The following is a 27,009-nucleotide window of genomic DNA, read 5'->3' on the forward strand; positions in this document are numbered from 1 at the left end:
CATATTTAAAACAAACCTTTATTCAAAAATATAGGAAGCATCAAGGATTTGCAACTGCTCATCTTTTGCAATGTATTACTACAAAAGAGTACATCTGTAACCAGGCAGCATAGCAGCTTGGTGTTTTGTTTAAATAAATTGTCTTGAGGTCCTTCCATGTGTTACTAGGTTAACTGGATGGAAAAAGCAAGAAAAGAAAGTTGCACTGAAATAGCATTTACGAAAATTAGGATTTTCTAGCAATTAAAAAATAACATTATATTCACAGTAAAATGCTGCATTAGCCCTAAATTTAAAGGCAATTCACTGCCAACTTTCTTCCATTGCTGGTCACAATGCACTTTTCAAAACAGAGTAACATAAAGAGCTTTCTATAATGAAAGTGCCAAAGTCAATATTTTTGGAAAATAAAATCCACAAATGACCTGCCACTGTACAGACAGTTCTATGGAAATAGTGTATTATTAATTATTCTGTTACATCACTGATGTGTAATTTCAACATTTTACAATGGGGAGGATATAGAGCAGCCTGTCAAGGCTATTCTTAACTGCTACAAAAATGTTGTGTCACCCCAAAATGGAGACTTGCACCTCTCCCCAAGAACCTTTCTAATTTAAGTCTATGGGGCAAAGCAGACTGGCGCAAAGGAGCGACCAAAGTCAAATGGGGAGTGCAGTGACTGCATGGCCTGCTCAAAAAGTGGGCTGCCAGCATGGTCCCAAACTGGATGCTGGCAGGAGTGACTTTTTGCTGCTTCTTTTTGTCCCGGCTCGGCATGCTCTCCACACAGCTTCTGGACACTTTGGCCGCCTGTGTCATCTGAATGCCACACCCCCAAAGTGGCCAGAAGCTGCTTTATTTAGCCCGTCTGTTTTGAGCCTATATCAGCCTTCCCGTCCCATTTGGTTCACTCGTGGGGGCTTTCCACCCCCAACCCAGAAGTGAATATCAGGTCAAATTCTGTTTTAAAAAATGAAATGCTATGGTGGAAGAAAGGTGCACCTGTGAGCCTCAAACCCCCTGCAGATGCCCAATTAGCAGATGCCTGAACCCGTTATAGTATTTGGGCATCATATGCTTATAATGTATGCCAGATGCGCTGAAGATTTCTAACACAAAGGGAATGTGATTAAGAAGATCCAAGTTAAATAGTAATCCCAAATGTTCTTTAACTGATCAATAGCCAGCCAATAAAAAAATGGACACCTCAAGGAGCCATATACAACATCATTTAGGAAACTCAAGAGTATAAAGTTGCATTCACATATCCCATGCCACTTAAATAAAATAGAAAACATCTTCTCTAATACTGCTTCAGAGAAGACAATTCATTCTTCCTAGCCCTGTTACACAGTTTTCTCTGCCCCCCCAAAAAAGATATTAAGTTATACTGTATTGCATGATGTGAAGGCATCCGTAAGATAAATTCTATTAAATTTCTCTGCCCTATTATTCTGCTCAAAGGGTTCTAACATCTTGGGATATTTATGAAGGAGAGAGAGTGGGGAGTAAAGTACTTATGTTACAGTGATGTCTAACCCCAACTTCCTGGATATTTACTGGTCTGCTAAATAATTTCTTCCATCTTTTCTAAATTGTAGAATTATCATTGCATTGCAGAATTTTGAGACTTTATTAAGATTGAAAGTGTGGGAACAATGCTGGATCAGACCAGTCAGTGCAGCATTTTGTTTACACATTGGCTAAGCAGATGACACCAGGAAGCTCACAGGCAGTATGGGAGTACAACAGAAGCTTCCTGCTCATCTTCCCCAGGCAACTAGTGTTCTTACAGACTCTGACACTACAGGCCATCATGACTAGTAGTCATCAATACTCTTACGCTCCATGATGGAATATAGCAAGCAGCTACACTTCCAGCCCACATGGAACAATTAGCTAGGGAAGCTATATTAAGAACATACTATTCAGCTTCAGCATATGAGGTTTCCGAACAAGCTAGATTCAACCCTGAGATTGTACATCTATTTCTGTGGTAACTTCATTTGCTCCTCGTGTTTCTTTCTAAGAAGACAAAAATTCATAAAATGTAACAAAAGCTCACAAGACAAATTGTTTTTTTTCCCCTTAGGAAATGTGATTATTATCACACACGCATCAGGAAGAAGAGAAAGCTACACTTCATAAGGAGACTAGGGCATTCTTGGAAGTCAACAGAATGCTTGACAAGTAAATTATCATCTCACTTCTAGTTTCTTTCCCTCCAAAACGATCTGAATTTCTTTGGCATCCAGAGTCTCATAGGTCAGCAACGCCTCTGCTAAATTCTTGTGTTCTTTTGCATGGGTCTTCAGTATATGCTTTGCCCGTTCATATGAGTCCTGCCAAAGGTACATTAAGCATTCAAAATAAATATGGAAATAAGAAAATATATACTAAAAACAGTTTTCAGATGCACCACTCATTAAATGTTGGGGGGAAAAAAACACTGATATTTTTAGTTTACACATTTTTAAGAGCATGCCAGGAGATGGAATGAAAACACAGTACAAAAATAGCATATGTAGGGGACAAAAAATTATGGTTAACAACAGGATGTTATTGTTAATAACAGGTTAACAATAGGATAGCAATTACCCAAATTATGTACATGGTCTCAGTTTATTATACAGGGCCATGAATTAATTAAGCTTAAGTTTCACAATATGAGATTTACAACATAAATACAAGAAAGGCAAAAGACAGAAAAAGACATTCACCCTATTATTCCAAACACTTACTGAATAGAAGAACAATTATTCTTACCTTTAAAAGTGTCCTTATTTCTTGTTCAATTGCAGACTGGGTTTCAGGACTTAGTTTACCAGTATCTGCGTAGGTCATGACTCCAAGCTTACAGTAAAAGGAAAAGAATCAAGAGAGAAAAATGTGTTTAATTTCTTTTGCACTCTTCAGGCCACAAAATGCATGAGAATTTTTTTGGTAATTCACCATATTTTCTGTGTTTCAAAGATGATTTGTTATATGCCAAAGACTATTTTATGTACAAATTTGCACTGCCCCTTATATTTCCCTTATCTTAATATAGAAATCTGTCACTTATTTTAATCCATAATGCATTCTTTGCACATATTTCAATTTATAAACTTGCCATTAAACTAAGGAGCGATTTAATATAAAAAATTTAATATAAAAAAACGAAAGGGACAATATTGGAAACCCAAACAAGTGGTATTAAATGAGATCTTACCTTCTCACTCATTCCAAATTTTGTGACCATGAGTTTTGCTATTTTAGTAGCATTGTCAAAATCGCTAGACGCACCTAAGAGCAGAAAAATTTAATTCAGGTCATGAAGTTACATTAAACATAAAGATGGACACACTGACCTCAAATAATTTCCTTTTGGTTTTTACTGACCTGTTGTGATGTGATCACCTCCAAATATGAGCTCTTCTGCTACTCTTCCTCCCATACTAACATCCATCTGTGCAAGCAGCTGAGATCTAGTTTCACTCCATCTATCATTTTCTGGCAACAAAGACACCTTTAATACAAAATTGAACAACAAAATATTAATATTTGTAAAACAAACTAGACATGTACCACTCTTACTTAATTTGATCTGCCTGATATAGAGATGAGAGTAAAGGATATTCGTTGCCTTTTGCTCTGAAACATTCAGCAGCACGTTGCCATACTGAACTTGCTGCCAAACAAGTGAATACTTGCAGTATCAAGGTACGTCAAAATTCTTGACGTTTCTAACCGAAGCTGCCCTAAGCTAAGCAATATAACTTGAGGTAAGCAGAAACTGCCCTCTAATGAGCAAAGAGGTGAACAGCAAATACTGGTCATCCAGACTACTCTCTGCCTCTTTGTATTATTCCAGAATGTAGCTCTGGCTAAAATTTCAAGTAAACAGCGCCACTCTGTCCACAATGACCAAGATTCAATAGTGTAATTCTGCATCCAATGACAGAACAACTAGGACTGTCTCCCCTGCCCCCCCTTCCCTGGTGCCAAAACCTTGTTCTAGAGGGCTACTCAGCCCTCGAGAGCAGGTTTTCAGTGTACTCTGGGGGTTGGATTGCTAATGGGAACTGTGGATCCAACAGAAGTGCACCACTGGTATCTGACCCCTATACAGTGGGCCCTCCTTATCTGTGGACATGTCATCTGCAGATTTCAGCATTGTCTCCAATGATTGCCTCCAATGGCGGCATGTACACACAGCCTGGAAGAAGAGACTCCTCCCTCCATAACTGTCATCTTCCAGCCTGCGAAGGAGTTGCCAAGGCAGGCCCAGCTCCATCAGGGCTAGCCTGGAAGAAGAGACTCCTCCCTCCATTACTGTCATCATCCAGCCTATGAGGGAGTTGACCAGGCAGGCCCAGCTCCATCAGGGCTAGCCTGGAAGAAGAGACTCCTCCCTCTATAACTGTCATCTTCCGGCCTGCGAGGGAGTTGACCAGGCAGGCCCAGCTCCATCAGGGCTAGCCTGAAGAAGAAGAGCTCTCCCTCCATCTGCCTTGGTCCAGGCCTCAGAGGGAGAGAAGAATGCTGGACCTGATCCCCTCCCCCCTCACCATTCCCTTCTCCTTTTGTGTCGTGTTTTTTTAGATTGTAAGCCTGAGGGCAGGGAACCGTCTTTTATCCCCTCTGTTGTAAGCCACCCAGATTCCCAATGATTGGGCGGCATATAAATAAATCCTATTATTATTATTATTATTATTATTATTGACAGCCCTGGAGGTCCCACTGTCCATGGGGGCTGTGGAGGCCAGCAGGGGGTATCCCATTCCTGCAGTGCCCTCTGGCTGCTGCCAGCCAGGAAGGCGGGTTGGGGATAGAGGCTGCTCTAGGATCGGGATGGCTGGTGTTGGACTCTGGTCTCAGCCTTGCTTGAGGGCACCAATGCCGGCACTATCTTCATCCATCTCATCAGGGGATCCAAGGATGCCCACGCGGGGTGACCAGGCAGGAGCCCCAAATCTGAGCACCCGCTGGAGGCTCCTCAGGGTGAGCCAGGCACCTTCCCCACAATGGCTGGGCTCCAGAGCTATCAAAGGACAGAGGGAGGTGTACATTGAGCCTAGCAGGATCCCCAGGGGGGAGGGGTCACCTCGGCACCCCTGCCTGCTCAGATGATCTCCAGGAGGCTAGGGACTTCAGGTAAGCCCCATTGTTTGGGGACAACAGGGGCTTACCTGAAGTCACATTATCCCTAACGGCAGTGCGACTGCATGCATGCAATTGGTGAAAGTGGGGGGTTGTCCCTAATGGTGGCACGGCTGCGTGCATGTGCCACCACTGGGGACAACAGAACTTGATTATCCACAGATCTGGTATCCAAAGGGGGGAAGGGGTCCGCAATAGGTCCCCTGCAGATACCAAGGTCCCACTGTATGTAAATATTTAGTAATATCTAAACTGTGAAGTGTGTCCCAAGCTCATGATAGCAAACGAAAACGTACCCTGTTGCTTTTTAGCCTTAGATGGATAGCAAGCATTTAAGATTAGAATAAAATGTAATGTGTGTGAGCTCAATTGACACAAACCTGAACTACTAGTTACCACAGTTTTTAAAAGCTGGGAGGGAAAAATATGTCTCTTGAATGGTAAACTACACAAACTGAACATTTGCAGTCCTATAGTGTTAAATAGGAATACAATACTAGATGTAGCCCAAAGATGTACACTTGCTTTTTATGCTCACATCCATTGTTCAAATGCCAAGAAATAGTCTTTTAATGCACAAATAATATTATCATGCAACCTGTCATATCTAGTTTATCAAAGATAGTTCCTTGACACGAATGTCTAGTTGTAACTGATGGTACAGTAGGAGGCAATGCTCATCTCCATTACTAAGCCAAAAAGCCAGTGTTGTCCAAATACAAATCCGATGGTCATGTGGCCAGTATGTCTACACTAAATGATGTTATCTTCCCACTGAAGTGGTACCTATTTATCTACTTGCATTTGCATGCTTTCGAACTGCTAGCCTGGCAGAAGCCGGGAGTGGTGACAGGAGCTCACCCCATCATGCAGCACTTGAGCCTTGAACTGCCAACCTACCAATCTTCAGAACTGGTGTCTTAACCACTAGGTCACCATATCTCATACGACACTTTTCTGCTTTGCTATTTGGGCACTGACATTACAAAGTTCAGGATCTATCTATTTATCTATCTATCTGCAGGAGAAATTAAAATAGCTGAATCACACAGATACACTCTTTTGGATGTGACTATTCTGTTATAAAAACATCTCTAAAACAGTTATACTAATTAGTGCCAAAGCTACCCAATGAGACTTCCCATGATTATTTTAAACTATAGAATTTTATGAGATTTACAATAGTACAGTTTTAATGGGAATTTTCTCAATAATCCAGAGCAGCCAAATGACCAAAGCTTTACTCAAAAGTGGGTATTCTCTAATATTTAAAATCCTCACATGTCCAAGTGTTGGTCCTCGTGGCATAATTGTTGCTTTGTTAATTGGCATTGCATCTTTTGTATAATATGCAATAATGGCATGTCCCGATTCATGGTAAGCTGTAATGGTTTTATTTTTATCATCAATTTCTACACTTCTACGCTCAGGGCCTGAAATCAAAGCAAAGCAAAAGATTTAAGGTGAAAATTACAAGCGAAACATGGAACAAAATGTTGCAACATGGAGTCAGTATGTCAGGTTTCTATCAATCAGGTGAATTTCTTCAAGAATCCTGCTTTCCATTCCCTTCATACATCTCACTCTTATTTACAAGTTTTTCCCTCTTGTCAATCAATAACCCGCCATCAGGATTATCTTTATTGGGATGCTTTTGAGGTTCCATGTTTACATCATTTTTTTATTTTTATTTTTTTGTACATCTGCAAAAACTTGTTACCTGAAGACTGCTGATACCTCCCTTAAGCATCAATTTGGCTAAGAGGGTTTCACACTCAATTAATTCACTGTTACTATACATGTTGATTTAGCATAAGAGTACTGTCAAATCAAATTAAACCTGTCCTTACTGGTTCCATTAATTGTACTTTGAAACCTATTGAGAGATCTAGTCTTAAAAGAGGAGCTTCCTAAAACATCTAGGCTGCCACTCTTACTGCTGAGGGCTTTTTAAAGAGCTATATCACTTCATAACAGAGATTTTTATCTTGAAAAGAAACACCCAACTAAAACCTTCTTAGCAGTTCTACAGGTGGGATTTGGCACATTAACTCTGCTCTAGGGGCTCTGGATAATACTTTATAACTCATTTAGATTTTAATATGATTGCTGTGAGCTGGATGAGCTTTTTATCTAAGAGTTTATCAGATATATTGTTGTTTATATTAATCTTATAGTTTTCTTATTTAAACTTCTTTTACTGTTTACTGTTTCTACTCTACACCATCAATTAAATTTAAAAAAATACAACCCACAAACAAAAACTAAACAAAACAAGCAACAAATCATAAGCAAAATATTACAAATTACAGAAAAGGAAAACAATGGAAACAATTACATACAGCTGAACAAAATGAAAGTGGGGATGCATTCAAACACCAATAAGTCCTATCACATTTAAGTGGGTTTTTTTAAAGAACGAAGGGGCGAAACAGACTGCCCCTTTGCACCGGCTTCGGGGCAGCATCAGAGTGCGACATTTAGATGCTGCATGCTCTGACACCACCCTAAAGCTGGTGTCATACTGCTTATCTGACGACACGGCAGGCAACTTTCCACTGCTCCGGTGGCACGGCATTTACATGGCCCATGAGCAACCCAAAACCGCATCACTGCTGGAAAAGCAGGGTTTTTTTGCCGGCTCAAAAAGGAGCAGCAACTTGCCGCTTCTTTGTGCGCTGGCAAAAAGCTGGGTTGGGCTGTGGTGTACAGTTGCCATGGCCCCAACGTGGCGTTCAAGAGGGCAGCGTTTCGCTCCTAAGAATATCATTTCGTACAGGGAACAGCTTATCTATTCCAATAGTAAAAGCTCAACATTAATGCAGTATGTTAATTATTACTCACACAATGAAATGCCAACTTAGGATCAAAACACCTAACAAAAATGTGTATCTACAAACATTCTGCCACTGTATCTCATTACATTTCTGAAAGCATATAATTAGCTTCTTTCTTCTTGACAAAAGGAGACATACAATTTTAAAGTATATAACTCATTTAAAGTCAGTATCAAAATTAAAACTGGTTTACCCTAGAAAAAAACCTACCCATGAGAATTTTGTCTTTTGAAAATTCTAGCTCCTTCATGGTAACCATATCTTTCCCATCCACTGCAGCTTTTAATGCAGCTTGGTTCACAAGATTTTCCAGTTCAGCTCCAGAAAACCCTACTGTACCTCTTGCAATGATTTCTGGATCAATAGCTGTATGAATAAGACATTAAGATATCATTAAGACTTCACTAATCATTAAAGTTCTATGTCAAGACAATAGTCTTCTAGATTAGAATGTACAGTGAACACAAAGCTAAAGAAGCTAGTGTTATGACCACTTTTTATTCAAAGTGAACTTTAATTACTATATATACTGGACTATAAGTTGACCTCATATATAAATCGAAGGTAGTCAAAATTAGGGATTTGAATATGACCTGTGGATTTGTCAAGGGTAAAACATAAGGTCTGAGCTCCCTTCCTCCTCTGCAGCCCAGCTGCCCCTCGAGAGACAGCCTGGGCTGGGGGAGCAAGGGTTTTCCTTCCCTCTTCCTTCCCACCCTGGCTGTCCTAAAGGGGCAGCCAGGCTGGGGATGAGGCCTGGTGTCAAGAGCTTGCCCTGCCTCCTCCACTGGAGCCCACCTGTACATTTGGGAGACAGTTGGGCTGGGAAAGTTACCATATTGACCTGTATATAAGTTGACCCAGTTTTTTGGGGTCAATTTTTTGTAAAAATGTTTTGACTTATACATGAGTATATATGACACTTTATTTTAATGCCAATATAATCATAAAATGGGTAATAGTAACAGGCAGACAGCCAAGAATCAAGCTGCTATAACAATTATTTAAATGTCACTTCTAGATTGGAATATACAGTAAACACAAAGCTATAAAACCTTGTGTTATGGCCATTTTTCATTCCAAGTGAACTTTAATTATTTTACTGCCAATATAATCATAAAATAGATAGTAACAGAAAGCCAAGAATCAAGCTGCTGTAATAACTATTTAAATTGGAGAATGGTTTCTTTCACTAAAAACCCAAGCTCACAGATTATTTAGGAATATTTCTCTATTCCCCTATGAAACAATGGTGGGTTGTGGTAAATGTAACCTGAAGTATTTGGAAGGTGAAAGGTTCCATAGATCAACATGAATTGATTACACTCTTTTATTTATACAAAGCTATCTCTATGCTGAAAAGGTCCTGAACCTATTATCTATATTGTCAGCAATTTTCAGAATCTTTATGTCACAAAGGTAACAGGTACATATTTATACTTACACTCATCATACTTTATTTTATTGAGGTACCATTTCAGAATTTCTGTTCGGCCCCTAACATCTGGTCTAGGAACCGTAACTTGCATGTCAAAACGGCCAGGACGTATTAAAGCACTAATTGGGGAAGAAAAACAATTCTTGTGAATCATACAGCATGTGTATAACTTTTGTTAACCAGTAGAATTAGAAGAAACCATTTAAAAAAAGAAAAGAAAAAAATATGATTTGGTAAAGTATATAACACATGTTCAGATGATACATTCCAGTAAATTTACAAAAGCAAATGCCCTCTACATAAACTTTCCCTGGAAGTTTGCTTTATGAACTTCAGGGACATTCCTGCTGTGTTTAATAGATCAGAATTAAAATTTAATTATACTAAGATCAGATTTGATCTAGTGATCTCATGGTTTGAGTTTCATTATATGTGGCTCTGCATCTAATATCGTGGTGAGTAACCCCTTTTAGTGCTGCCTTCAAAGATTATGAGCAAGAGTAGTAAGTCCTTTCAAATATGCATGCACCCCCTATTAATGTTCTACACTGTCAAAATCATATATGCATAAAATCAACCCATACAAAGTTATATTTTATGCATATATACGCACACACACATACTTATCTAATGCTTCAGGGAAGTTTGTTGCACCAATGATGATGACTCCTTCATTAGGTTTAAAGCTTTAAAAAAGGAGAAAAGAGCTTTAGTTAATCTAATGTAAACATTTTTGTAGCCATACATACTTGGGAAGAGTAGCTGGGGTCCATGAACTAGGTGGGAGAAGCCAGTGTAAAGGGACAAAACAAAATGTCCATACAGTACCACCGTAATCTCTTCAGTCTCTTTCTCACATACATTGTAAACATTTTTACCTCTTCATTTCTACATGTACTGTATCCATTAATCTATGCCTATTTCCTTCAGGCATTCCTTCTCACAGGTGAAACAATCTATTCTTTTCCATGTACTTTTCCTAGTGTGGATACAGTGTCACTCTGCAGCTGTTTCTATAGGCATAAGTAGATGGTCCCAGCCATTTCCAAAGCAAAAATTGTATGTCAGCTGTAATGCATGCAAGCACTTTGACAAAATAAACTTCTATTGTTAAAACTGAAAATTAAAAAATGGAAGACTAAGGAATGTGCTTCTTGGACCATGACATACTACAAGAGGCAAGTACAGCGCGCCCGCATCATACGCAGGCGCGCTTTACGCGGCTTGAGCATACACGCTCAAGCCGCGGGGCGGAAGGGGCGGCGCGTCCCATTCAATTGAATGGGCGCGTGCGCCCGTTGCGCCCCGCGCACCGCCATGCACGAGCCCCATTGTTTCCAATGGGGCTTGAGCACAGGCGGAAATCGCCTTACGCGGAGGGATCCGGAACGGATCCCTGCGTAAGGCGAGGACCCACTGTACTATTCTGCCCTGAAGCTCTCCAGCTTCTCCCAATATTTAGGTGGGTTTTGCTCAGAATGTTGACAAATTTTGGAAAGAACATCCCTTTGGGATTGGTCCCAAGTACCAAGTTTGTGGATGAAATCCTGAATGGCTGAAATATTTCCTAAGATACACATCTGATCTCATATTATCACCTTCAATGGCCACACTAATACCCACATTTTTTCTTTCTTATTTTATGCAGTTACAATACAGTGCACCCGCACCATATGCAGGCGCACCACATGTGGCTTCCAGTTTATGCAGAAGCCACGTGACAATGTTAAAAATGGTGTGCGCACCTGTGGGACGTGCACTGCCCCGAGCACACCCCCACTGTTTGCAATGGGACACGAGATTTCCTCTTATGCGGGGGGGGATCCGGAACGCATAAGGGAAAGGCCTGCTGTATAATGCACAGCCCCATCAAGAGGAAAGAAAATGACTACTTACCCATCCATTTCAGCAAGGAGTTGATTTATAGTCTGTCTGGAGTAGGGATGCATTGGAGACTCAATTCTTTTGCCACCAACAGAATCTAGTTCATCAATGAATATGACACAAGGTGCATTTGCTTTGGCTTCTCCTAAGAATAAAGGATGTTATATTCGTATTTAATACTGCCATACAATATTTTATTGTGTTTTCATGTTTTCAAGTGTGATCCTTGAGCTTTTGCTATCACAATCAGTTATATTTTCCCATAGTATCAGATCTTCAAAGTGGAAAAATTGCCACTGTTGCTACTTTATCAAAAAAGATATATCCCTCTATGGATTGGAATAAACAATCTGGAATATTTTTAGATTACAATGTGTCAAACACTTGATACAATACAAATACTGAAATAGAACACCTTTCATTTTGTGAGACATATTAAACACAAAATTGACAGCATTTATTCAGTGACAAATTGTGATCTGTTCAATAAAATGCACAAGCCTTTGAAGTGTGCCTGTCTGCTCTTCCGATACCTCCTGACAGAAAGTGACCAAGAGAAAACTTAGGTGAACTTACTGAACAGATTTCTGATACGACTCGCTCCCACACCAACAAACATTTCATCAAATTCAGACCCAGAAGCATAGTAAAATGGAACATCAGCTTCTCCTGCCACAGCTCTGGCAAGAAGGGTTTTGCCAGTACCAGGAGGTCCCACCAACAGAATACCTGGAAAAATAATGGCATGAAAATCAAAATATATCAAAATATGTTTGTAGCATGTTTTGTAAATATTGCTCTTTGGTTTACAAACCGGATATATGTGAACCATATGAAAATAAATTTGTAACAGTGAAAATTATTAGTAACACTCTGTTAAGAACAATTTTATCTAGAAATGGTGTTTTTATCTTGTTACATGGTCAATGACAAAAGGAAGAAGGTAAACAAGTATCAAAAGCATGAATAAATGTCAAACATTCTATATACTCTTTATCGTAATGGAATCAAATAAGACCAAGGTCTGAAAACCCCTGCTAAATGAATTGCCAATACCTTGAAAGCTCATACTTACCTTTAGGAAGTTTACCTCCTAGTACAGTAAATTTCTGTGGATTTTTCAAGAATTCTACCACTTCCTGTAGCTCTTGCTTAGCTTCTTCAACCTGTGCTCAATTAAGTGAAAGGAATGTATTTATTAATAAACTGTATCAAAGTTTTAAAGAACACAACTAAAGACCACAATAATTTTCTTTGGATAGTAATTTCAGCTAGACTATAATCCTGAAAGATAATGGTATTTGACCTTTCCTTAGGAAATGCAAAACCCCATGATATACCACTAACTAGTCTTATGCTCTGGATATCCAAAGCATATTAGACATAGCTATAAAGTTAACTCTATTTGTGACATATGTTAACAAATTGAGCACATATATTTAATATCAAAAATATACTGCAAAACAAGTAACAATTGTGTAAAGCCCTAGAACTATAAAAGGGGAGAAATTCTTATGTAAGAGCTCAGTATACAGTTCTGAAAAAAAGAAATGAAACACCAACTGTGACCTTGTGTAAGCTAATGTTTAAACAAATTAAAAGGAAAACAAATCAGCAGACTCTCCTACTATAAATAAAGCAATAGATCTTTTAAAAACAAAGTCCAAAATCCATTTATATAATTTTTTTTCTATGAGCTATGATTTTGGCGAAAATCAGCAGGGCTGGATATTAACTAATATGAGAAGTGAAAGTGAAAACGAACGACATATTGCTACTCACTGTGAATATTCATTCTGGGGTGTGAAGTAGAGCAACCCATGAAAAACTGGGTTATATATCACATGTCATATATCAGAAGCTGGTATGTGTGTTTGTGTGTATGAAATGAGTGAGAGCCAGCGTGGTATAGTGGTTTACAAGTGGACTACAACTCTGGAGACCAGGGTTTAAATCCCTGGCCCCTTAGTTTTCCACAGTTGTCCACCCCTGAACTAAACACTCAGGAGACTCCCAACATTTGAACTTACCCCTTTGACATGTTCAAAAGTGACATTTTTCATGTGAATAGGGTCTACTGCTGCATCAAGCCCAGATGTTGTTCGAAAACGTACTGCAAACAAATTAAGCAATGGAATTAAATTAATAAAACATAACTAAGCCAACATCATTTGTCAAAATGCTTTCTACAAATAAGCCATATTAAATAGTGTTTATTGTAAGGCTCCCAGGACTGAATTGGCCCATAACTGCCTAACTGGGTATCAATCATTCTTATAAATAAGCAAATCCAAAACTAAACAAAAGTTTGTTTGTCCTAGACCCATAAAGTTTTAAGCAGTATACCTATGTCCTACCTCCAGCACAGGCAACTTAGCACCTGTGCATCTTATCTCCAAACTGAGAGAACTCAAAGTTTTAAGCAAAGCATCTCAGAGGAAGACAAGACTATATTTGGGCAGATTATTGTAAAAAGTACAAAGATAAAATCAAAAATCTATTTTTAAATTACACCAGCTTCATAGTTCAAACTGTCATACAAGTAAAGGCAAAATCTAAGAAGTTAAATACATCTGCACTGTAAAGTTCAGGAAGACATCGAAAGGAGACAGTAGTACATAAAACGCTAAAAAAAATTGAACTGAAGAACTACCTCCAGCATGAGATGTATTTGATAAAAAGATACATTTTCCCCAATAATTACTTTATTGGGAAGGATTTATGTCTTTCTCATGGAGAAAGGATTTAGGTCTTTCTTATGGAGGATTTAGGTCTTTTTCATGGAGCAGCATATCCTGATATAAGACTGTATTGTGACTTTTTAAAATATGTAATGTTAATTCAAAAGTACATGATCACATCTGATAGAAAAGTGCAAATGAAGTGATTCAGAAGAATGAAAATTTAACAAACCAGTATCAGAAAAGGAGCCTTTACCAGATAAAAATGGGGTTTTTGACAAACCATAAATACCAAGCAGCAGCAGTACAAGCAGAAATAGACGGGTTCGTCTTAAGGAATCTGAAGAAGAAAACAACAAATTCAGCAAGATAAATGAGATGATACAGATACAAAATCAAAAGATCAAATAATGGCAGTATTGGAGAGCAATGAAAACAATAAGGGGAAGCATAAGAGAAATTTACCTTTTACATAATTACTGCTACATATTTAATTGAAGAGAAAGAGCACAAAGGAAGTGAATTCACCATGTCATTTTCAATTTTTTTTCATTTACACTATTAACAAACAATTTTTTAAAAACAGACCAACTGACCATTTGTACGTTGTGTGAGTGACTGTGCTTTCAAAAACCCCTCTGCAAACCCAGTTTTAAAGGCATCATGATGAGCTTCAGGTATGTTTTTTGTTTTCATCAATTTCTCTAAACTTTCAACTTCAGATCCTCTATCTCTCAGTAGAAGTCCCTAAGAATGTGATTGAGGAAACAGCTTTAACAATAAATTCTTATACAGAGAAACAATTAAATACATTACTTTGCCCAAACATTCCAATGATCATATTTTTGCTATGCAATGAGGCACTGAATTAGTCAAACTGCTAAAATATTCTCTGGCACAGAATGTACACAGAAGATTAAAAAGCATGTGTGGAGGTATCTGTCTGCATGTAAATTTTCAAGTTCCAGACTTTGATTTTCCTCTAGGTTGTAGATTTTTATGTAAATTTAGATTCTTCCAAAATTCAAGAAATAATCTTTTACAATTTAATTTTGGGGGGAGGAGGGAGATATTTTGAACCATAACAAAAAACTACTTTAGGAAGATATTATCTGTAGAAGATATTGAATAATAACACAAATAATTTTAGTCTAGAAGTCAACCTAACTAACTTAGAAGGCCACAGAACTTTCTTATCTTTCAGATTATAAAATGTTTAGATTTGGGTGTGAAGTACTTTACATATTCAAGTATAAATCTAGAAATTTTAGTCAAAACATTGACCCCAAAAACCTAGATGAACTTATTCACGGGTCAATGTAAATACTATACTTGTAAATACTATACTTTAACTCTTATTAAAAAGAGAACCATCTGCCGGTGAAGGGTAAGAGTGCAATCTGTCCTGGAAGCACTGACCTCCATCGACTCTCTCTTCCATCCAGACTTTAGTTTAAGTCAAAATAGTTATGCCTGCCAGAAGTTTGTAGGTTCTTTGGCACTGTTCTCCTTTGCTTCATCATTTAGATCCTTTGCTGCATGCCCCTAAATTTAACCTTCAACTTATTCAAGGGTCCTATCAAAATCCGTGATTTTGCCCCCCCTCGACTTATACATGAGGTCAACTTATAGTCAAGTATATATGGTAGGGCCCATACAGACAGGCCAAAATAAAGCTGCTTTGGGTCACTTTGGAGGTATGCTGTTTAAATGCTGGATGTGTCTTAAGAGGCCAGAAGTGGCACCAAACTTTAAATGAAGCTGATTTCATGGTTAAACACAGATATTTCAGAGGCACTTCTATTGTAACACACATACACAGCTTTATACTGTACATCATTTGCTTCAAGTGATTTCCCAATAATTCATCCTCTGTTACATCAACTTTCGAATTATATAATGACATTTGCATACTCAATGCATAAGCCAATGTCCCCCATTTTACTCAATTTTAGCTGTCCTATTTTCTTTAGACTACATAATCTTGCTATACAGAAATGTATAACCCAGACATCAGAGGCAATGTAAAAGACAATGTCACAATCAGGACATGGAAGGTTCTCAGGCTTACCTTTACAAATGAGGGAGCTACGGTTTCTGTTTCTGCTACTCGTTCCGATGTTGACTGCAGCCGTCTTGCTCTTGATTTCAGAGTCTTAAAACCCCGAGACTGAATGAAAACTTAACATACACAAGGGTGTGTTATATTTCAATATAACATTTTTTTAAAAGATGCACATAGGTGTTCTGCAGCTTCATCCACAGTGTGTGTGTGTGTGTGATATTTTAAATACTGGATGGCTTTTGGATGAATCTTGAACTTTGTATAACAGACTTCAAAGCATCACATTACTAGCTGTGTGCTACTTTGTTGCTATTGTTCCAAAACCAGTATCCTTCTAGGTTGTACGGCAGCAACATATGAAACTGAGTCATTTGCAAAGCAGCTTCTGACAGTGCACTAGAAGGAGGTAGCGGCTCCTACTGTTCAAATATACAAGTCAAAAAGCCCACTGCATATGCTCTACATTATTTAAGGAATAAAGGAACAATTGTAGCATTTCTTCACAGATAAGTAGCACTGTGTTGAATGAGGTATATTCCAAGGAAAGGGTTCATAAATCTCAAACCTACAGTACACATGTTGACCTAACAAGATGCAATGGTAACCAATTCATGCCTGATTCTGTTTAAGCAAGACTTGTTTAAACATGGCTTGCAAACATCTTTTTCTAGATATGCTCTCATTACACAGGAATTAAGTGTATATAAAAAGGTAGGGGCCAGTGTGATGTAATGGTCTGAGAATTGGGCTAGGATACTGGGAGACCAGGGTTTGAATCCTGGCTAAGCTGTGAAAACCCACTGGATGACTTTGGGCAAGTAACACACTCTCAGTCTCAAAAGATGGCAATGGCAAAACCCCTCTGAAGAAACTTTCCAAGAAAACTGTATACACTTTCCAGTCATTTCCAATTTATGGCAACCCTAAATGGAAACTATAATGGGGTTTTCTTGGCAAGTTTCTTCTGATGAGATTTGCAATTGCCATCCTCTGAGGCTGAGAGAGTGTGACTTGCCCCAGGTTACCCCAGTGGGTTTACCTGGCCAAGCTGGGATTCGAACCCTGGTCTCCAGAGTCATAGTTCAATGCTCAAGCCATGCTGACTCCCATAGTCTACAATATAGTACATTAGTTTATGAAAGCCTTATTATAAAGTTGGATGCAACCAAACATGTGCAAATGAAAGGAACAGAGACTACAACAGAATGGAAGCTGAGGACATACCTGCTCATTCTTCCTTTCTCCTGACACCCACTGTACCATCTCCTGTACTGTTCCAAAGGTTATCCCAACACTCTGGAATAGTATAGGGGCTTTACTCTTATGAGTAGAGTGCCACTGTGAAAATGTTGGATCAAAGCTACAACATAACCACATGGTTAATTAATTTCTGAAAGAAGATACTTCTTATTCCATACCTGGCCAACGGTGAAGATCTGAACATATACTCTGGAGGGGGCTAGGATGCTGTCTGTATGGATAAGATGAGCGTAAGAAGCTAAATACGTCTGAAAAACCTAGAAAATTATGATAAAAAGCACTTGTTTCAGTTTTGAAGGCATTAAACGCACAACATCAAATCTTGCATTTTTAAATACTAAAGGATCAAAAAATGAAATTAAAATAAGCCTCAGAAAATCATCATCATAGCAAGCCAAAATGAAAGACTATCTTGCTCCTTTTCAAAGGAACCATGGAGAAGAAATGAAATTGGCAACAAGACCAAGGCTTTTCATTGTATTCTCTGGTTTTTGTTGGACTCACGCCTAGGCTTCCCAACTGAATGCTTAAACTAAATCCACTGTTCAACAGTGCAAAAATTGCAAGACATAATCCAATAACTTATTTGTGATCCTACAGCCACACCAGAATTGGCATTCCTCTCTTCTCTTGCCTGCACCCTAAAAGGGTGATCCGGAGGGCTAAGAAACCCTCTGGTGCAGGCGTTAAGTCCCATTTATGCTAATTTGAATATGCAAGTATCCTGTTGGATCTTGGCCCAAGTCACTGTCCAATTATGCGAAGGACTTACCCAAGTAACATCCCAGTTAACTGATTTAGAAATAAGCAGGTATTTTATGTTGAAATATATCTGGAGTATGAAAAATGTCAGATAAAAGTTTAATATTATAAGTAGACTTCTGACTTCCCTTCAGAATTAACTACTGTAAATTACCTATTGACTGATATTTCAGAATAAATTGGAGATAACTTCCTCATAAAATGCAGATAGGGAACAAGAAAAAAAAACAGTTCCAATACTGAGAGGACATGGATAAAAACAGACACAAACACGTCAGTAAACAACTTAGTTTCTAAATACTTGTTACAACCTATAAAGCCTCATATGGCTCAGATCCAGGTTATGTACAGGACTATATTGTTCTTTATATATTTGGTTTTGAGATCTTCATTTCTCTCAGTCTCACCACCATCACATTATCTGGAGGGAACATGGGAAACAGCCTTCCTGGTAGCTCCTCCCAGGGTCTAGAACTCCTTTCCAACAAAAGAAAGACTGGTCCCTCCACAGAGTATCCTTGTGGGAGCAGAAGATGACTATTTTGTTTCAATACCCTTGGGAATGGACTGCCTATTGGAAAAAGCTTTTACTAATATGCTGTTCTGTTCGTATTTCTTGCTGCTAAATGGTATAGTTTTAAATGGCTTTTAACTATTAATAATGTAACTTTTGTATTTTCATAATGTGAAGTTCTATCTGTAACTGTTTGAAGTTTTGAAAGCCACCTTGAGTCCCAGGTTTGGGATACAGTGGGAGATCCCTCTCATTCAACGGCAAAGAGGTGTGTGTGTGTGTGTGTGTGTGTAATCAGTCTGATTCACTTCTGAATGTACAGCTTGATCTAATCCATTTCAACTTTCAACTGAGTCCTGCTGGGGGACAATCTAATACTCTTTAAAATACAAAAACCAGAAGTATATTGAGGCACAGCAGAGTGATGACACAGAGATGGAGCAGCTTCTGGCTGCTCCACCCACGATCGTCCAGTGATTGACCAGGGACTGTGGCAGCCAGGCAGCCCGCTCTGAAAGCAGACTCTGCCACAGTCCCAAACAGGCTGCCAGCAAAGAGCGGATTTTTGCTGCTCTTTTTTGTGGCAGCTTTGGGCTGCCTTAGATAGCCTCAGAGTGGCTTCTGGCCATGTCAGGGGCGTGCATAATCTGCACACCATGCCCCCAAATAGCCAGCAGCCACTCTTTTTGCCCCGTCTGTTTCAGGCTAGAGTTAGGGTAGCCCTGAACCACTGGAAAGTCAACAAAATAACAAATATTACTGGCCCACAAAAAAAGTTTATAACCCACACGTACCTATATTAGTAATTTGTAATGCCAACAGCCTGAAAGAGAATGGATTCTGAAAGAGAACCCATTCCCAGTATAAACATTCTGCATGAGTTACTATGCCACACTGAGCCATTTACCACCCCACACATCCCTGGGTCTACCACAGAAGCACTGAAACCTCTCACTGCCCCTACAGCCATTCTGTGCCTGAGGGAGAGCAGAGAATCCTTACAGCCAGATGCAAAGCAATTACATTATCCGCTGAGGTCTGCCAAGGCCTTTAGGAGGTCTTAGTGGGTAATGCAATCATTCTGCATCTGGTTAGTCACAGACAGAAGCTTCTGTGATTTCCACACACATCCTCCATCAGGCACCACATGGCCAGGGTGCATTCAGCAGTCCTACCATCAGGGGGAGGGGCTTTGGCTGCTGGGGAGGAAGGGCAACCAAAGCCAGACATATACAGGCATAAGATTAACTCCTGCCTGAGGATGCTGCTAACAGGATGCCAAAATAACTATTTTCAAGACTGAGTTAAGGTATAGTCCCATGTTAAATTAAATAGATCTGCATATACTTTGTATGTGGATGGAGTCACTGCTCTAATCATATATCCTGGTCACTCTAATATACTATGGCATGTTAAACAAGAATAAACAAAACCATTTCATGAGTTTGAAACATGGAGCTATTTGTTTTGAATGTAATGTTCACATTCAGCTTTTTTTTTCCTTTTTTTTTTTTTTTTTTTTTTTTTTTTTGCATTCCTGCAATGTCTGAACACTGTGCTGCTGGAGCGCCACAATGCTGCCCACTGTCTGGTCAGACGGGCGACGTGACGCAGGCTTGGGGGCGGCATCAGAGTGTACGTCATCTAAACACCAAGCCCCCCCCCCCACTGCTCCCAAGCCAGCACTTCCTGCCAGTCTGTTTCGGACCCAAGATTGTGCATTTTATAGTAAGGTTTTTTCCCCATTACTGAGAACCCTTCCCTCCCCAATAAGCAACCAGGGTTGTTTGACAAGTGTATCTACCAACAACAAAAATAGGTTTGAGAAAAGTGGAATAGATATCAGATACAAAAGAAAGATCAAAGCCAGGTGAAAAGTGGATAAGGATATGTTCCAGATGGAACTCAGCTGTACAATGGAACTCAGCTGTACAATTGCATTAAAGAAGTGAGGGTGAAGAGAGTAAACCATGATAAAAAAAAATGACCAAAGACAGAAATAAAGTTACCATTAACTCTGGGTTCCTAATAGAACTGAAAAGGTCTCTTTGGAGAAAATAACATAGAAATTAAGCAGAAAATATCTTACAAAACCAGTGTATCGAAGAGTATGGAGTGATACTGCTTGTGACTCACTTTAATAAGTGAATTAATTACTCAAGTATGCCAACACAATTTCCTCAGACATACCATACTTATTTTCAAAGAAGGACTGTGCAGATATATACGATGTTTGCCAATGTGAAGAGATTTTGCTTTCTACACAATAGCCAGGAAGTAGCCTGTCCACTAGTTCATCAAGCTGGCTAGCTTTCAAGTCAGACAGTCCTAGGTCTCGTAGATTAAGTACTGGCTGTAAAAAGAATAAATGAAGTATTCAAATGTTTAAGAACATCAGATAATTCCAAAAATAAAATCCAACTGTTCGAGATCCACAATCCAAAAAGATTTTTGAAAAGTAGAAGCAGCAAACTGGAAACCATAATTTCTTTGGGTTTTTTTTTTAATTGCAGTTTTGATCCCTCACTTCAGAATGTTAATACAGTTGTCCCTTCCAATTCGCAGAGGATCCGTTCTGGACCCCCCCCCCCCCTGAATCAGAAAAACTGCCAGTATTGGGGTACCATTGATTTCAATGTACTCATGTTCCTGTGCGAAGCTGCACACACGCTGTGGGTGTGGGCACCATTTTGTTTCCTCCCTGCTTGCCATCCATGAGTAATCAAGACCACAGATCCCAAGTCTGTGAACGAGGAGGGTTTGGTTCCAAGATCTCCCATGTATAATACAATCCGTGGATGCTCAAGTCCCATTAAATATAATGACATAGCAAAATGGTGTCCCTTATTAAAAAAATGGAAAATCAAGGTTTCATAGTTGAAATTTATACTTTTTTTTAACATTTTCAAACCGTGGATGCTTGAATCCGTGTATAAGAAGGGCCAACTGTATTTCCATCAGTTAGTTAACCTGTTTCATTTTTCCAATATAGTGCTTTCATTTTCATTAACTCAAATACAGAAAAGCAAGATCTACATTCAAACAGAAGCTGTTTTTTTGAAGATGTTATAAATACCAACTATGACTGAATAATTTTGAAGCATATATATATGTGTGTGTGTGTGTGATTGAAAAAGTAGTACGTCTTTCACAGTAACTGTGGTTTTTACAGCCCTATTATCCTACAAAGCAAGAGTGGAAATGATTATAGCCTTCCAAGTGTTTCTGGAATAAAACTGCCAGCAGCCCTAGCCAAGATAGCCTGTAGTGAAGAATGCTGAAATCTGTAGTCTGACAGCATCTGGAGGGCTACATGACTCCTATCCATGCAATAAAAAGTACACTAACAAAATCAAGAAGCAATCACTGCTTTATTCTTTAATCTCTCATTAAACTTTCATTTCTCCCATAACTAGCAGTGCATGTCTACTCAACAATAGGTTCTGAATTTAAAAAGACTTGCTCCAGGTGTGCATAGGGCTGCAGATCCCAATGTTGTTCTTTACAAATTCATGTTGCAGAGGACTCAGCAACACTTACTGGCAAATTTTTATTATTACCGTAACAAAATAAACTGCATGCAAAAAAAAAAATACTTGCATATCAAAACAATTATACACTGCAAAACCCTTATATAGTAGTCTGTCTGGATTTCTGCAGATAGTATCAAATACTAAATCAGCTTTATCTGGAAAGATTCTTTAATGTAAAATATAAGAGTCCAAGCAAATGTAATCATGCTAAATACTGCAAGGACATAAGTAAGTGTATCACATCTTCTAAAAATTCTTACCTCGCTATTTTGTACATCAGATTCAGGTGCTGCTTCCTTTTGCACACACTGGCTAGTTGTTGCAGTGAAAGATGGAGCCAGGCTTTTGGGTGAATGAAAGGCATTGATAAGATGACTCAGAGGAACTGTGACCTAACATAAATTGAAATATAAGATCACTGATCAACACATTTCCATTCTGATCTAGAATAATGTACAATGTCTTTTAAATACATATGACACTCAAAAGCACATATTAGGAATATTACCTATTTAAAGGAATAGAAATATGCAGCAAATGAAATTAAAGTTAACCCAAATTCATTAACTCAATCAGAATTTTATTCACAAAAAGACATCAATCCCCTTGTGATTTTTAAAAATGACTTCTCAGTGAGTAGCTTTTTATTCAGTTTTCTACATCACAGACCAATAAGTTTTATACATTAAAAACATGTATCATCCCTGCCTACCTAAGAAACTAGTGTCCCTGTTTGTACAGTAAAACAACCTGTTCCTTCTATCCCTTCATATTTATAACCCTGAGTGCAATATCTCTTCAACATTCTCTGTCTTGCTGTTCATGACAACTATTTCAGACAAATAGAAATTGGTATCTTCCAATCACTCCTTCTTTTCTCTGGCATATCATTCCTTCTCCGGATTTCCTCATACCTCTACAATCGACTGCATGATTCAGGGTTCCAACCAGCATTCTACATATGTACATTATTAAGATGTCCTTGCTGCTGTTGCTGTGAGCCTTCAAATGATTTCTGACTTAGGTCAGCCCTAAGTTAAACCTATTCATTATCCATGGAACTGATGATTGTCTTTGATAAGCAATGTAGAAACAGGAACTGGCTCCATACTGGAAGAACAACCATCCACAGTAATTCAAGATAGGATCAAGGTCACAGCTTCTTCAGATCCTGTCAAACCTTGTTGTTTTACAAGGTCTTCAATCTTCTGTGCCAAAAAGTGCTGGTAGCTCACAAAACCCCAAACCCCAGGATTCCATAAGATGGAGCTACAGTACTTAAAGTGGTGTCAAATTGCATTATTTTTACATTGTAGATGCATCCTAGAAGCTCCTAGGGGCATCCCACTGAAAGGAAGAACTAGCAGGGGTATTCTCAGGTCCTCAACTACCTGGTCAACTATCTGAAACCTAGAGTTGCAGCAAGGCTACAAGGACCTCTTCTCCTTGAGTCCTTCTACACTGTAGAAACAATACAGTCTTGCACCAGTTTAAATGCTGCAGCTCCATCCTACAGAATCCTGGTATTTGTAGTTTTACAAGGTCTTTAGCCTTTTCTGCCAAAGAGTTCTGGTGACTACAGTACAAATCCCAGGATTCCACAGGATGGCGCTATAGCCCTTACAGTGGTGTCAGACTGCATTATTTCTATGCCAGCATGGCACAGTGGTTTCAACGTCTGGCTATGACTCTGGAAACCCAGGGTTTCAATCCCGGCTTGGCCATGGAAACCCATTAGGTGACCTTGGGTAAGTCACGCTCTCTCAGCTTCAGAGGACAGCAATGGCAAATCCCCTCTGAAAACACCTGCCAAGGAAACTCCATGGCAGTGTCGCCTTAAACTGGAAATGACACGAAGGCATAAAACAACAAAGATGCATCCCCTAGAATGCTCCTAGGTGAGCTTCATGGCTGGGTGAGGAATTGAATCTTTGGCGCATTACAGATGCGCTGAAGGGGTGTACTAGGGTTAGAAAGGGGCGTGTTAGGGTTGAGAAGGGGCGTCCCTTCCAGACGCCCCTCAACCCTAATATGAGCCGAGTCCGTACAAAACGGCGGCGCTCGTCCACACGGGGGCTGCCATTTTGATGTCACAGATGCATAGCGCCCGGACGTTGCGCGCCGGAAGTGACGCCGCAAGCGCACGACTAGCTCCTCACGCCGTCACTTCCGGGGCCCAGAAAGAAGCGCCATTTTGGCGCGTCTTTCTTGCTGTGCCCGGGAGCCACGTGGTTTGGTTGCTGCGGTTCCTGGACGTTGCAACTGGTGGCGGCAGCAGAGCGCCCATTTTGGGTGGTCTGTAACTCGCCTTAGTTTCCAGAATCATAATCTAACATTCAAACCAATATGCCATGCTGGCTCTCTAGGGTGCATCTACGCTGTGGAAATGATACTGTTTGCCACAACTTTAAGTGCTATGACTCTATCCTATGGAATCCTGGGGTTTGCAGTATTACAGGGTCTTCAGTCTCCTCTGCCACAGAGTTCTGGTGCCTCACAAAGCTACAAACCCCACGATTTCATAGGATGGAGCCACAGCAGTTTAAAAGTGGTGTCAAACTTCATTATTTCTGCAGTGTAGCTGCACCCAAAGGACCATATGATACTGCACTGTACTGTTGTAGTGCTATTATTCTGCTTTAACTGCTATGGCTGCCTCCTGCGGCATTCTGAGATCTGTAGTTCAGTGAGGCACTAGACCTCCCTGGCTGAGATTTCCAAATGTCCCTCTTTCTAACCTGTAAATCCCAGAATTCCACAGGAGGCAGCCACAGCAGTTAAAGTGGAACAATAGCACTATAACAGTGTAGTATGATGTAAGACAATAAAAGTAGACATAACTAATTGATATTCAATAGGGAAACATTTTCATTCAAGGAAAAAAAAACCACATGAAAGCCATGTTGGAAGAAAATGTCTCAGTAGTGAAATAGCTTGGGAGATGCATCCCTTGTTACGACTCCTTTCCAGACATCCTCCTCTTCAAGGAAAAGTCTTACATTTCAATCTATTTGAAAGCCCAGTTCTTCATTAACTGAACTGTTGTTGTTGTTTTTTAATTTGTAAGCCACTTTGTATTCCAATTCTGGGAGGAAAGCAGGATATAAATATAATAATAAAAACAACAATAATAGTACCAACAATCTTCTGTCCAGGAGGAATTCCAAAATGTCCTCCATTTTGAGCTGGACTAAGCAGGATGAGTTTATATTTATACAAGTGTTCTACGCTTTTATTTGGTCATGTCCTCCATCTGTCTTGAATGCCCTGTGGTGGAGAAGGCCACATTAAAATAATAATGGTAGCAGTAGTAGTATTAGTAGTAGTTGTTGTTTTAATTTGGTCATGACCTCCATTTTTCTTGAACATCCTACATTTTGCGGCGCCTTGTCCTCCTTTGCGGTCAGGACCTCTGGCCACCCTACTCTTAAGTCATATTACAATACTCAAACCACTATTCCATGCTGGCTCTCTCCTCCTCCTTATTATCACTACTACTATTTTCTTTTTCCTGCTCCCTTCTTCGCCAGAGAGCTCCATCCCTCCTTCCTTTACTCTTCCTCTCCTCCTTCTTCCCCATCCCTCTTTTCCCCTTGGAGTAGTGCAGGGCGACCACATATTATGGCCGCAAAGGAGGACAAGGCACTGCAACATGTAGGACATTGAAGAAAATGGAGGACATGACCAAATTAAAACAACAATAATAACAATTTATTTTAATTTAGCTATGTCCTCCGCTATTCTTTTCATCACCACCAATAACAATAATAATAATAAATTTAATAACAATTAAGAATTGTGGATGATAATTATTATTATTAAATGCATGATTATTCTTATTGGTGGTGAAATTAGTTTGATCATGTCCTCCATTATTCTTTTCACCACCAATAATAGCAATAAGAAGAAACTTGGTTAATAATAATAATAGCAATACTAGTTATTATTATTATTAAACACATGATTCTTATTATTATTCTTGGTGGTGAAATTAATTTGGTCATGTCCCCCATTTTTCTTTCCTTTTCACCAACAATAATTGTAATGATAACAATAATAAGAATCATGGATGTAATAATAATTAAGAATCATGGATGGTTACAATGATAATTATAATAGTAATAATACCCATGGTTCATATTATTATTATTATTATTATTATTGGTGTCGAAAAGAAAAATGGAACACTTGACCAAATTAAAATGTATTATTATTATTGTTGTTGTTGCTGCTGCTGCTGTTTTAATTTGGCCACGTCCTCCATTTCCTCCAACGTCCACCATTATTATTATTATTGTTATTATTATTACTACTACTACTTACCCTCCTCCCCATGGATCGAGGCGGGGGACAACCACAACAACCACAATGAACAACCAACATCAGCCAAAAGACGCATTAAAAGGGCAAATGAGAAATGCAGATCTTAAAAACAACCCACGCCTTTCAAAAGCCATTCACAATTGAAGAAACAGCCATCAGGGTGAGCCTGCGGGAGACTCCCTACGAAGGGAAACCCACGCTTCTTAGCCATGCTCAAAATGGAGGACGCTTTGGGGTTTCCCTTCCTGGGCAGGAGGCTGGGATGGAGAGGACGCGTCCGGGGGAAGGAGGACGCCTGGAGGCGGGATGCAGAACAATGGCGGCGGCAGCGGCGGCGGCGTCCAGTAACGTCTCCCCGCCGCAGCAGGAGCCGCCACGACAGCCGCCCCTCGAGCCTTTACCTGAGGCTGGACCGTGGTAGAGAAGGAGAACATCCTGCCGGCTCCCGGCCTCGGAGGCGCCCCGGCCGGCCTCCCCTTCGCAGCCCCTCCGGCCCCGTCCTCTTCGGCTGCCAAAGGGACTCAGCGACTACGCCGCTCTGCGAGAAAATGGCCGCCACCGCCGACC

At 39.6% G+C, this 27,009-nt stretch overlaps 1 protein-coding gene across 6 annotated transcripts; it reads right to left on the minus strand.

Moving 5' to 3' along the window:
• YME1L1 (YME1 like 1 ATPase) lies at window positions 1–27,009 on the minus strand. 6 transcript variants are annotated; one of them, XM_042472661.1, is made up of 21 exons: window positions 26,928–27,009; window positions 26,844–26,895; window positions 22,380–22,511; window positions 20,777–20,939; window positions 17,469–17,567; window positions 16,057–16,166; window positions 14,582–14,732; window positions 14,218–14,325; window positions 13,335–13,417; window positions 12,380–12,470; window positions 11,881–12,033; window positions 11,317–11,449; window positions 10,044–10,106; window positions 9,427–9,539; window positions 8,193–8,348; window positions 6,427–6,578; window positions 3,385–3,511; window positions 3,215–3,288; window positions 2,770–2,856; window positions 2,211–2,345; window positions 1–2,028 (listed from the first exon to the last, which is right to left on the minus strand). In XM_042472661.1, exons 2-21 carry the CDS (start codon window positions 26,874–26,876, stop codon window positions 1,969–1,971), a joined length of 2,223 nt encoding a protein of 740 aa, XP_042328595.1. In that variant the 5' UTR covers window positions 26,877–26,895; window positions 26,928–27,009; the 3' UTR covers window positions 1–1,968. The 6 variants fall into 6 exon arrangements, with proteins under 6 accessions (XP_042328595.1, XP_042328594.1, XP_042328596.1 ...); XM_042472660.1 differs by having other exon boundaries at window positions 1–173; window positions 1,929–2,028; window positions 26,844–26,999; XM_042472662.1 differs by having other exon boundaries at window positions 14,242–14,325; window positions 26,844–26,999.

This window comes from Sceloporus undulatus, chromosome 6 (assembly GCF_019175285.1).
Source record: "Sceloporus undulatus isolate JIND9_A2432 ecotype Alabama chromosome 6, SceUnd_v1.1, whole genome shotgun sequence".
Lineage (NCBI taxonomy): Eukaryota > Metazoa > Chordata > Lepidosauria > Squamata > Phrynosomatidae > Sceloporus > Sceloporus undulatus.